A 12,400-nucleotide genomic window follows, 5' to 3' on the forward strand; every position below is an offset into this window, starting at 1 on the left:
ATGGAACCCCCATGTCCTGATAGCTGTCTGTTATATGTGCAATGCCTTATCAAGATAGAACAGCCCACCTTTGTGAACCAGAGTTCCATGTGAAAGTGCAGTCTTGGTTGATCCCTGAGGCCTTCTGTGAGTGAAACCTGGATCTGGGATAGTTTTATCTAGCTAAAGGTTTTTCTCTTCATTTTCCTTCTGCAGGTGTAAATGTAATGGCCATGCCAGCGAATGTTTGAGGAACGATCATCATAAACTGGTGTGTAACTGCAAGCACAACACCTATGGGGTAGATTGTGAGAAGTGCCTCCCCTTCTACAATGACAGGCCATGGAGACGAGCAACAGCAGAGAGTGCCAGCGAGTGTTTGCGTATGTTCTAATAGCAATTTCCACTATCATTTTAACTTTTTTGACACTGTTGAGAAAGCCACTTAGCCTTGGGGGAGCTGGTTATGAAATCAGAAATTAGGTGAGATGTTGATTACCCAGTAGAACTTGTCTTAATGGTGCTTTGAGTTCATTCTAGTGAAGGGCTCTGACTTAGTTTCACAGTGGTTAGTGCAATAGAGAAAATAGGCACAGTATAGGAATAGAAAATATGAAAAATAGCTTTGAAATATTGAAAGAATAAGGGGTTTGGTAACACTGCGTTCTAGTGCAATGTGTATAGTAGTACTGAATGCTAGGGCTATGCTACTGACAGCATTCTGCAAGCAACTAGTGGGTTAAATCATCTTTGAACTCCACCTCCTTCCTAGGAAGCTGCTCCTGCCCCCTTCAGTTTTTTTCTGCAAGCAAGTTGCTCAGAAGTGTTTCTGCTCTGCAGTGCTAATTTTGGATATTTTTTCTTAGTGTTTGTTTGGAGGCTCGGTGCCCAGAGGTTCCCACTTGTGGTTTCATGAGCTGGAATACCATTTATAGATCTCTGTGCTCCCCTTCTGCCTACTAATGGTACCTTGCACCTTTACCAAGGTCATGATGGTGGTAGCAGTGCATCTCCGCAAGGCAGGGATTCAAGTGCACCCATATTAGGACGATTGGCTAAACCAGTGGTTCCCAAACCCTGTCATTTCAATCAATTAATTGAGCTGGAATTAGATAAGAGGCACAGGAGCCCCTGGTCAGATGTAGTTACTTGCAGATGGGAGCCCTAAACCTATGCCTCAGGTTTTCTCATGAATTAGGTTCAAGCACAAAGTCACATGTATGGATTGCACATCTCACTTGCTCTCACATAAGTTATGTTCCGCTTATAATATAGTAGCTCTAGAAGAACTGAAATGTCACACCGTTTGTATGCAAAGTCACAATTTATTAGCCAATGGATGTCATAGAATTCCATCAGTAAAAGTCTGCAAATCTTGGCAGAGTTGCCTTCCATTCATGTTTTTTGTCTCTGCACTGGCAGGGTAACACAGAAACATAGAAAATGACGGCAGAAAAGGGCCATAGCCCATCAAGTCTGCCCACTCCAACAACCCTCCCCTAATCTACACTCTATCACTCATCCCCTAGCTGCCCTCCTCTATGCTACCCTCGTAGGGATCCGACGTGGGCATCCCATTTATTCTTAAAATCTTGTATGCTGCTGGCCATGATCACCTGCTCCGGGAGCTCGTTCCAATGGTCCACTACTCTTTCAGTGAAGAAGTACTTCCTGGTATCCCCATGAAATTTCCCCCCCCCCTGATTTTCAACGGATGTCCCCTTGTGGACGAGGGTCCTTTTAGAAGGAAAATGTTGTCTTCCACCTCTATTCGACCAGTGATGTACTTAAACGTCTCTATCATATCTCCCCTCTCCCTACGTTCCTCGAGAGAGTATAGCCACAACTTGTGCAACCTGTCTTCATACGAGAGATCCTTGAGCCCCAGGATCATCCTGGTGGCCATTCGCTGAACCGACTCAACTCTCAGCACATCCTTACGGTAGTGCGGTCTCCAGAATTGCACACAGTACTCCAGATGAGGTCTCACCATGCTTCTGTACAACGCCATAATGACCTCTGGCTTCCGGCTAACAAAGCCTCTACGGATACATCCCAGCATTTGTCTAGCCTTAGATGAAGCCTTCTCCACTTGATTGGCTGATTTCATGTCTCCACTAATGATTACCCCCAAATCCCGCTCTGCTGTAGTCCTGGACAAGGTTTCACCATTCAGTGTGTATGTCTTACATGGATTATTGTTACCAAGATGCATGACCTTGCATTTTTTCGCATTAAAGCCCAGCTGCCAGGTTGTGGACCAATGTTCCAGTAAAAGAAGGTCCTGCCTCATGCTGTCGGACAAATCATTTTTACTTGCGGTGTCACTCACAGTGTTACATAATTTGGCATCGTCGGCGAATAATGCTATTTTACCTTGAAGCCCTTGAGTCATGTCTCCTATAAATATGTTGAAAAGGATCGGGCCCAAGACTGATCCCTGCGGCACTCCACTGGTCACCCTCGACATTTCAGAGAGGGTACCGTTAACCAACACCCTCTGAAGTCTCCCGCTTAGCCAGTCGCTGACCCATGCAGTTAGTGTATCACCTAATCCCATTGATTTCATCTTGCTCAGTAATCTACGGTGGGGGACGCTGTCAAAAGCTTTGCTGAAGTCCAAGTACACGATGTCTAGGGACTCTCCCAGGTCCAGCCTCCTAGTTACCCAGTCAAAGAAGCTGATAAGATTGGATTGGCATGACCTACCCTTGGTGAAACCGTGTTAGTGGGGGTTGCGTAGGTTCTCCTCATCAAGGATCGTGTCTAGTTTGTGTTTGACTAGTGTTTCCATGAGCTTACTCACAATCGAAGTGAGACTCACCGGTCTGTAATTTGCAGCTTCTGCCTTGCAACCCTTTTTGTGCAGAGGAACGACGTTAGCTGTTTTCCAGTCCAATGGGACTTTTCCCGTACTGAGAGAGAGATTGAAGAGTACGGCTAATGGTTCCGCCAGGACGTCACACAGCTCTCTGAGCACCCTTGGGTGCAGATTGTCCAGTCCCATGGCTTTGTTCACCTTGAGTTTCGATAGTTCGTCGTAGACGTCACTGGGTGTAAACTCGTGGTTCTGAAATGGGTCTCCCGAGTTATGCTTCACCTTTAACTTTGGACCTGACCCTGGCGCCTCGCAGGTGAAGACTGAGCAGAAGTACTTATTTAGTAGTTCGGCTTTATCTGTGTTCGATTCTGCATAATTTCCGTCAGGTTTTCTGAGGCGTACTATTCCATCTGTGTTTCTTTTTCTATCACTAATATACCTGAAGAAAGATTTGTCCCCCTTTTTAATGTTATTCGCTAAGTTTTCTTCTACTCGGAGCTTGGCTTCTTTGACTGCCAGTTTGACCGCTGACAACTTAGTCATATATTTTATTTTAGCCTCTTTACCCTTAGTGCATTTGTAGTGAATGAATGCTCGTTTCTTGTCTTTAACGAGGTCAGATATCTCTGAGGTGAACCATTGAGGTCTGTTTTTTCTTCGCCGTTTACTCACGGATTTTAAGTAACGGTCTGTTGCTGCGTGTAGGGTTGATTTCAAGGTTGACCACATAGCCTCCACATCGTTGGTCACTGCTTTGTGACGCAGTGCTTGATGGACAAAATCCCCCATGCCTTTAAAGTCAGTACCTCGAAAGCTGAGAACTTTTGTTGTCGTGTTAGATCTATTGAACCCTTTCTTGAGGTCGAACCATATCATGTTGTGGTCGCTGGAGGCTAGCTTGTCGCCCACTGATACCTCCGAGACACTTCCTCCGTTGGTGAGTACCAGATCTAGTATCACCTGGGCCCTGGTAGGCTCCAACACCAATTGTTTGAGTTGTGCTCCCCTTATGGAGGACAATAGCCTTTTACTTCCGCTGGTAGATGCTGAAAGTGTGTTCCAGTCTGCATCGGGCACACTTCAATAGAAGTCCCCTAGTAGTACCGTATCCCCCCGTAAAGTGATATTCTCAACGTCCTTGATTAGTTCTGTGTCTTTGTCTTCCAGCTGTCTTGGAGGTCTGTATATTACACCAAGGTATAGGGATTTTTCATTTCCTCTGGCTAGGTTAACCCAGAGGGATTCCCCGGTGTACCTGACATCTGTGATTCTCGTAAGTTTGATGCCTTCTCTGGTGTATAGTGCTACCCCTCCCCCTACCTTTCCCTCTCTGTCTTGACGAAGCAAGTTGTAACCCGGTATAGCCATATCCCACCCATGAGAGTCCGTGAACCAAGTCTCAGAAATTGCTACCACATCTAGGTCAGCAGACATTATTTCAGTCTCTAATTCCAGAATTTTGTTGCCTAGACTGTGTGCATTAACATACATAGCCTTCCATACCCTGTGTTTGCTAGGCTCCCGAGGGGAGTTTCCCAACTGAACTAATGTGGTACCTAAAGAATTGTTTGCAAGGTGACTACATACCTTGGGTGTGGAATTGGAGTAGTGTCTCCCCTCCTCTGGATAGTTACTTACTATACTGGTACCCTCCCCCAACTTACCTAGTTTAAAGCCCTGCTTAGTAGTCGAGCCAATCGGTGTCCGAAGACATTCTTACCTCTGCTGGTTAGATGGAGTCCGTCTGATCCCTGAAGTCCCTGAAGTGACTCTCCGTGGTTTAGGAATCCGAAGTTCATCTCCCTGCACCAGCTGCATAGCCACTCGTTGGTACTCTGGATACGCTCATCCCTGGCTCTCCCCTTGCCTCTGACTGGGAGGATCGAGGAGAAGACCACCTGAGCTCCGGTACGCTTCAGCTTCTCACCCAGGGCTCCAAAGTCCCTAGGTATGTTCTCCGAGGTGTTCTTGGCAGTGTCATTTGTTCCGATGTGGATGAGAAGCATAGGGAAGTGGTCCTGGGGCTTGAGGAGTCTATCTAGACAGGCGGTGACATCACGGATTCTGGCTCCAGGTAGGCAGCAAACTTCCCTTGACTGCAGAATAGGATAGAACAGGAAGCAGAGCAGGCCAGTCTGGCTTCAGTCCTTGGCAGTAAAATGACAAATCTGAATTATTGGTTCAAAGTGAAAATGTTTTCTCTCTGGTTGATATTTTAAATGAAGTCAGATATTTGCTAGTATTATTAGCCAAGCCTTGCTGGAAATATTTCTTTTAATTTCACTGCTGTTTGTTCAATTAATGTGAATAGCATTAAAATATCAGGAAATTGGTGTGTGTATGGGTAATACTGTGAGATCTGTTTTAGCTGAGCATTTGGGCCTGGGTGCACTAAAAGCGTCCTTAAAATCTGATGGGTCGTTGTGGAGCTGACAAGTTGTCTGATTTCAAAATAGCGATCGATTTTCAAACAGCTTCCCATGCAAATGAGTTTTGCGGAGGTCTGCCATAATCCCATCCCATCAGTCATTGGAAAAGTGACTTTAACCCATGCATAGAGCTGGCAGGAGAAGCAGCCAAGCAGCCTCCTGCCACTCAACTGTTCAGGGCAGTAAGATTTTTTTTTTTTTCTTTTAATGGGCACAGATGTGTGTGTGTGTTACACACACACAATATCTGTCCCCTCTGGTCACTCCACAAGGTCAGGAGGGGGAGAAAGCGTAAGATCTGGGTTGTAAAGTCTTGTTAGTCTCTAAACCGCAACTTGGCATCGCCAGTGAATGTTGCTTTTGTGTAGATGTCCCTGATCCTGAAAGGAGATGTGGTAGACCAGCGATGGCGAACCTGTGGCACGCGAAGGCCTTGCAGCTGGCACGCGCAGGGCCGCCATCAGGGCAGTACTACCAGGGGGTGCACAGGAGAGAGAGCTGAACGGGAACGATGGGGGACCCACTGGGTTAAATATAACTCAAGCCGCGAGGCTTGTCTTCTACTCCGACTGCCCTGCCGCTCACACAGCCGATCGGAAATCTTCCCCGACGTCAGCGCTGACGTCGGAGGGAGGGCTTAATCAAAGCCCGCCCTCCGACGTCAGCGCTGAAGTCGGGGAAGATTTCCAATCGGCTATGTGTGCGCGGCGGGACAGGCAGGAAATAGAAGACAAGCCTACGCGACTCGAGCTACATTTTGCTGAGAAAGTTGCTAAGATGGGCTGGGAGACAAACGGGGAACACAAAAGGGGGAGGGAGTACGTTTTGGACACAAGGCATGAACTTGGGAGAAAGGAAGGGAGGGAAAGAGATGCTGAGGTGGGGGAGGGAATGGGTTTTTGGACACAGAAGGCATGAACTTGGGAGAGAGGAAGGGAGGGAAAGAGATGCTGAGGTGGGGGATGGAATGGGTTTTTGGACACAGAAAGCATGAACTTGGGAGAGAGGAAGGGAGGGAAAGAGATGCTGAGGTGGGGGAGGGAATGGGTTTTTGGACACAAGGCATGGACTTGGGAGAGAGGAAGGGAGGGAAATAGATGCTGAGGTGGGGGAGGGAATGAGTTTTTGGACACAGAAAGCATGAACTTGGGAGAGAGGAAGGGAGGGAAAGAGATGCTGAGGTGGGGGATGGAATGGGTTTTTGGACACAGAAAGCATGAACTTGGGAGAGAGGAAAGGAGGGAAAGAGATGCAGAGGTGGGGGAGGGAATGGGTTTTTGCACACAGAAGGCATGGACTTGGGAGAGAGGAAGGGAGGGAAAGAGATGCTGAGGTGGGGGAGGGAATGGGTTTTTGGACACAGAAAGCATGAACTTGGGAGAGAGGAAAGGAGGGAAAGAGATGCTAGGGTGGGGGAGGGAATGGGTTTTTGCACAAAGAAGGCATGGACTTGGGAGAGAGGAAGGGAGGGAAAGAGATGCTGAGGTGGGGGAGGGAATGGGTTTTTGCACACAGAAGGCATGGACTTGGGAGAGAGGAAGGGAGGGAAAGAGATGCTGAGGTGGGGGAGGGAATGGGTTTTTGGACACAGAAGGCATGGACTTGGGAGAGAGGAAGGGAGGGAAATAGATGCTGAGGTGGGGGAGGGAATGGGTTTTTGGACACAAGGCATGAACTTGGGAGAGAGGAAGGGGGGAAAGAGATGCTGAGGTGGGGGAGGGAATGGGTTTTTGGACACAAGGCATGGACTTGGGAGAGAGGAAGGGAGGGAAATAGATGCTGAGGTGGGGGAGGGAATGTGTTTTTAGACACAGAAGGCATGGATTTGGGAGAGAGGAAGGGAGGGAAAGAGATGGTTGTGTACACGGGGAATAGAAGAAAGGAGAATTTTTGGTCATAGGGAGGGAGTGAGGTACAGACAGTGGCATACCAAGGTGGGGGTGGGGCGGTCTGCCCCGGTTTTACGCCCCAAGGGGGGTGCACAGCTGGCCACCCTCCAGTGTTCTCCCTAGGCTGGCAAACTGCGTCTCTTTAGCCACTTGAGTGCCACCGCCGCCATTGGGAACAGGCCAGTGCCAAGTTCTCCCTGCTTTTCCCTGTGGGGCCGACCAACTCTCGCCACCCGCGTCAATTCTGATGTCGGAGAGGACGTTCTGGGCCAGCCAATCGCTGCCTGGCTGGCCCAGAACGTCCTCTCCGATGTTAGAATCGACGTCGAGTGGCGAGAGTTGGTCGGCCCCGTGTGGAAGAGAAGCAGGGCGAACTCGGCGCCGGCCTGTTCCCGATAGCGGCAGTGGCAGCCTATTCCCCAGTGGCGGTGGCAGCATTTTCCCAATGGTGGTGGCATAGGGGAGGGCAAGGAGAAAGAAAGAAAGGAGGGGACAGGGAGCCAAAAAAAGAAAGAGTGCTGGGTGAAACAAAGAAAAATGGGTCACGGAGAGAGAGAGAAAGACAGACATACAGAATGAAAGGGGGTATGGAGAGAGAGAAAAAGAAAGAAGGGGGCAGGGTGAAACAAAGAAAAAGTTTGGGGAGGTAATGAGGTCTGGAGGAGAGAAAGCATACAGGAGGCTGAAAAAAGGGAAGAAATATTAGATGCACAGTCAGAAGAATAAAGTGCAACCAGAGACTGATGAAATTACCAAAGGTAGGAAAATGATTTTATTTTCAATTTAGTGATCAAAATGTGTCCGTTTTGAGAATTTATATATGCTGTCTGTATTTTGCACTATGGCCCCCTTTTACTAAATTGCAATAGCGTTTTTTAGCGCAGGGAGCCTATGAGCTTCAAGAGCAGCGTGGGGCATTCAGCGCAGGTCCCTGCGCTAAAAACCGCTATCGCGGTTTAGTAAAAAGGGAGGGGGAATATTTGTCTATTTTTGTATAGTTGTTACTGAGGTGACATTGCATAAAGTCATCTGCCTTGACCTCTTTGAAAACCCACGGAATATAAATGATAATTAACATTTTCTCTGCGTACAGCGTGCTTTGTGTTTTTAAAATTTTATTGTTGGTAGATCATTTTGACTTGGCCACAAAGGTAAGGGGGAGGGAGGGGAGCTGCTGAAAGAGTCTACCTTGACGTGGTTGCAGGCTTACAAATCTTTTGGTCAAAGAGTGCGGCGACAGAGAAAAGTATGTGTGTATTCGGCCCATGAATGAAATCAATAAAACATTATAAATTGCCAATAAATTGAAATGAAAACCAAAGGATTGTGAATCAAATTGGTTCTCTGACAATACAAAGATTCCAACCTTTAAAAATGATGTTACATAGTTCAGGCAACTTTATAAAGAGTTTTCAGATACTAAAATCTTGTTATTAAGGTTTAATTGACGTGCTGGCACTTTGAGGAAATTCTTTGGTTTTGTGCGGCAGTTTGGGCACTCGGGCTCAAAAAGGTTAGCCATCACTGTGGTAGACCGTCAGAGGGCCCCGGAAGTGTCTGTTTGTATACTTTCTTGATAAATTTATGAGGGGTAACCTCTTGCAATAAAACATTTACACACTTCCACTTCCTGGATTTTAAACTCTTCAACATTTGAGCATAGGTAGCTCAGTCACAAGAATTGTCCTATTACTAGATTGTCCCATAAACGTCTAGGATGAAAACTTCCGTATACAGTAGTAATAAGTTGTTCTGGTCTGTATCTTTACAATAAATGGGTATTGTAAATATTGATCTTGCAGTTTAATAAGCTGTAATATGTTCATGCTACTTACTATATATCCATAAGGCTAAAAGGGCATTTAATAAACATTCAACACAAAAGTATTAAGAGAAATATTGAGAAAAGTGGCAGAGAAAACCTCTTGTGGAACATGCAATAATTCACAAACATAGCTTTAAAGACTTCAACTTTCTGGTTCTTAAAAATCCAGATCTCATGGGGAGATGGCTATATAGATAAAATACTCTTGCAGAAAGAACAGAAGTTCATCTTCAGGTATATCATCATAACACCTAATGGTTTGAACAATGAATCAGATCTGAGGGCACAACTCTGAGAACACGGTATAAAATACCATGTTGGGAGCAATTTTCTTTTACAGGACTATGCACAAACAAATAGCATGCAAATCATATGCATGCTATTTGTGCAGAATAGGAGGAGAGTGTGGTGTATTGGTTAGAGCTACAGCCTCGGCACCCTGAGGTTGTGGGTTCAAACCCCATGCTTCTCCCTTTGACCCTGGGCAAGTCACTCAATCCTTCACTAAGTTGATGTGAGCAAAAATTTTCCATTATATTACCCTGATGATATTATACACACTGTATATTACAAATTAAGAATTACAAATAAAAATACAAAAATGGAAAATGATTTTTTTTCTCCGCCCATGCTACCCCACTGGATGACAGATGCATAAATCTAAATGCATCTGTCATCCAGAAACCTGCCCAAGCCTTTTAAATCCAGCTATGATATTTATTTGGATTTAGCTCACACCTTTTTTTCAGTAGCAAGTGAGTCACATTCAGTTATGCTAGGCATTTTACTGGAGGACTTGCCATTAAAGTTTATACCTGAGGCAATACAGAGTTAAGTGACTTGTACAAGAACTGCAGTGGAATTTGAAATACACCCTCAAACAACAAATTTCACACTTTATCTTGGTTTTAAATCTGTTATCATTTAGTTTCATGGAGTGTCCCCTCATCCTAATACTGTCTGAAAGTCTCCATCAGAGTTACCCAACCAGCTCTTTCTCACCCCATTCTATACAATGCTTGCCCCCTGTATCTGTCCTCTCTTTCCTCTTCCATCATTATCTCCTTCCTTTCTTGCCCCCCAAAGATCTGCTCATTTCTCTCCCCTTTTCTATCCAGCATCTACCCCAGTGATGGCTAACCTTTTTGAGCCCGAGTGCCCAAACTGCCGCACAAAACCAAAGAATTTCCTCAAATTGCCAGCACGTCAATTAAACCTTAATAACAAGATTTTAGTATCTAAAAACTCTTTATAAAGTTGCCTGAACTATATAATATCATTTTTAAAGGTTGGAATCTTCATTCATGGGCCGAATACACACATACTTTTCTCTGTCGCCGCACTCTTTGACCAAAAGATTTGTAAGCCTGCAACCACGTCAAGGTAGACTCTTTCAGCAGCTCCCCTCCCTCCCCCTTACCTTTGTGGCCAAGTCAAAATGATCTACCAACAATAAAATTTTTAAAACACAAAGCACGCTGTACGCAGAGAAAATGTTAATTATCATTTATATTCCGCGGGTTTTCAAAGAAGTCAAGGCAGATGACTTTATGCAATGTCACCTCAGTAACAACTATACAAAAATAGGCAAATATTCCCCCTCCCTTTTTACTAAACTGCGATAGCGGTTTTTAGCGCAGGGAGCTGCGCTGAATGCCCCACGCTGCTCTCGACGCTCATAGGCTCCCTGCGCTAAAAACCGCTATTGCATTTTAGTAAAAGGGGGCCATAGTGCAAAATATAGACAGCATATATAAATTCTCAAAACGGACACATTTTGATCACTAAATTGAAAATAAAATCATTTTCCTACCTTTGGTAATTTCATCAGTCTCTGGTTGCACTTTATTCTTCTGACTGTGCATCCAATATTTCTTCCCTTTTTTCAGCCTCCTGTATGCTTTCTCTCCTCCAGACCTCATTCCCTCCCCAAACTTTTTCTTTATTTCACCCTGCCCCCTTCTTTCTTTTTCTCTCTCTCCATACCCCCTTTCATTCTGTATGTCTGTCTTTCTCTCTCTCTCCGTGCCCCATTTTTCTTTGTTTCACCCAGCACTCTTTCTTTTTTTGGCTCCCTGTCCCCTCCTTTCTTTCTTTCTCCTTGCCCTCCCCTATGCCACCGCCACTGGGGAATAGGCTGCCACTGCCGCTATCGGGAACAGGCCGGCGCTGAGTTCGCCCTGCTTCTCTTCCCCACGGGGCCGACCAACTCTCGCCACTCGACGTCAATTCTAACATCGGAGAGGACGTTCTGGGCCAGCCAGGCAGCGATTGGCACGCGTGCCATAGATTCGCCATCGCTGATCTACCCCCTTCTATAGAGCATCTGCCTCTTCTCCTCTCTTTCTATCCATTGCCTCCACACTCTCTCCCTTTCCATTAGTATCTCTCTCCTCTGTCTCTTCCCCTTTCTGTACAGTGTACCCCCTCTCTCCCCTTTTCCATCATCTCCCTCCTGTCTCTCCTATCCAAGCTTCATTCTCCCTCCTTCTATACAGCTTATTCCTCCCTCCCCTTTTTAGCCATCATCTCCCCTCTTCCCTTCCATAAATATTTCCATCTGCTTTGTATTTCTCCTTTCCATATAATGTCTGCTCCCTTTCACCCTCACCTTCCATCCAGCATCTTTCCTTTCACTTCCCCATTCCATCATCTCCCTCCTCTCTATATCCCACCCCCAGCATCTCTCCTCTTTCTCCCCTGTTCTATCTAGAATCTATCTTCCCACTTCTATACAAAATGTAACCCCTCTCTCTACATCCCAATCCATTTCCACCAGCTTCTGCCCCCTCTCTCTTCTCCCACCAAATTCCACAAGTCTACCCCACTCCCTGTACCCTTTTTCCACAGCATCTGCCCTCTTCTCCCACCCAACCCACATCCACCAGCATTTGCCCCTCTCTCTCCCCCAACCCACATCCACCAGCATTTACCCCCTAGCATCCCCACTGCTGCTGCAGCTTCCTGAAGTAGCAGCAGCAAACAGAAACATACTGGCTGTGGGACCTTCCCATACATATCCGTGGCTGTCTGCACCGAAAAGAGTCACATTGGAGAGGGTGGGCTGCAGCTGGTGGGTGGGAAGGGTGGGAAAGTCCTGCAGCCGGTTTGTTTGTTTGCCGCTGCTGCTTCAGGAAAGCAGCAGCACAAGATAGAAGAGTTTCACTAGTGGCCAGATCGGGAGCCCTTTCCAGCATGCACCTAGTATCATCTACACCCCTCCCCCGTTCCAGCAGGGGAGAGCCGACAGAGGAGAGCTGCAGTCCGACGCTCAGACCAACGGTCGTTTCGGGAGCCCGTTCCAGCAGGGTACCCGACACCATCTTCACCCCTCCCCCATTCCGAAGGGTCTACCTCTGAGGATCTCGCATCATGTGCGGCAGCGGTAGAGATTACCTTGCCAGAGATGTTGCCTGTTCTTGGAGGAAACTCGGGACCCAGATGATAGCCATCGGAA

At 46.6% G+C, this 12,400-nt stretch overlaps 1 protein-coding gene across 1 annotated transcript in view; it reads left to right on the plus strand.

Moving 5' to 3' along the window:
- LAMC1 (laminin subunit gamma 1) overlaps positions 1-12,400 on the plus strand; it is a 344,488-nt gene that overhangs the window by 217,751 nt on the left and 114,337 nt on the right. The window contains exon 4 of the mRNA XM_033915414.1: positions 196-362. Coding sequence (XP_033771305.1) covers positions 196-362 — 167 coding nt within the window. The remainder of the gene's footprint in view (positions 1-195; positions 363-12,400) is intronic.

This window comes from Geotrypetes seraphini, chromosome 12 (genome assembly GCF_902459505.1).
Source record: "Geotrypetes seraphini chromosome 12, aGeoSer1.1, whole genome shotgun sequence".
Taxonomy (NCBI): domain Eukaryota; kingdom Metazoa; phylum Chordata; class Amphibia; order Gymnophiona; family Dermophiidae; genus Geotrypetes; species Geotrypetes seraphini.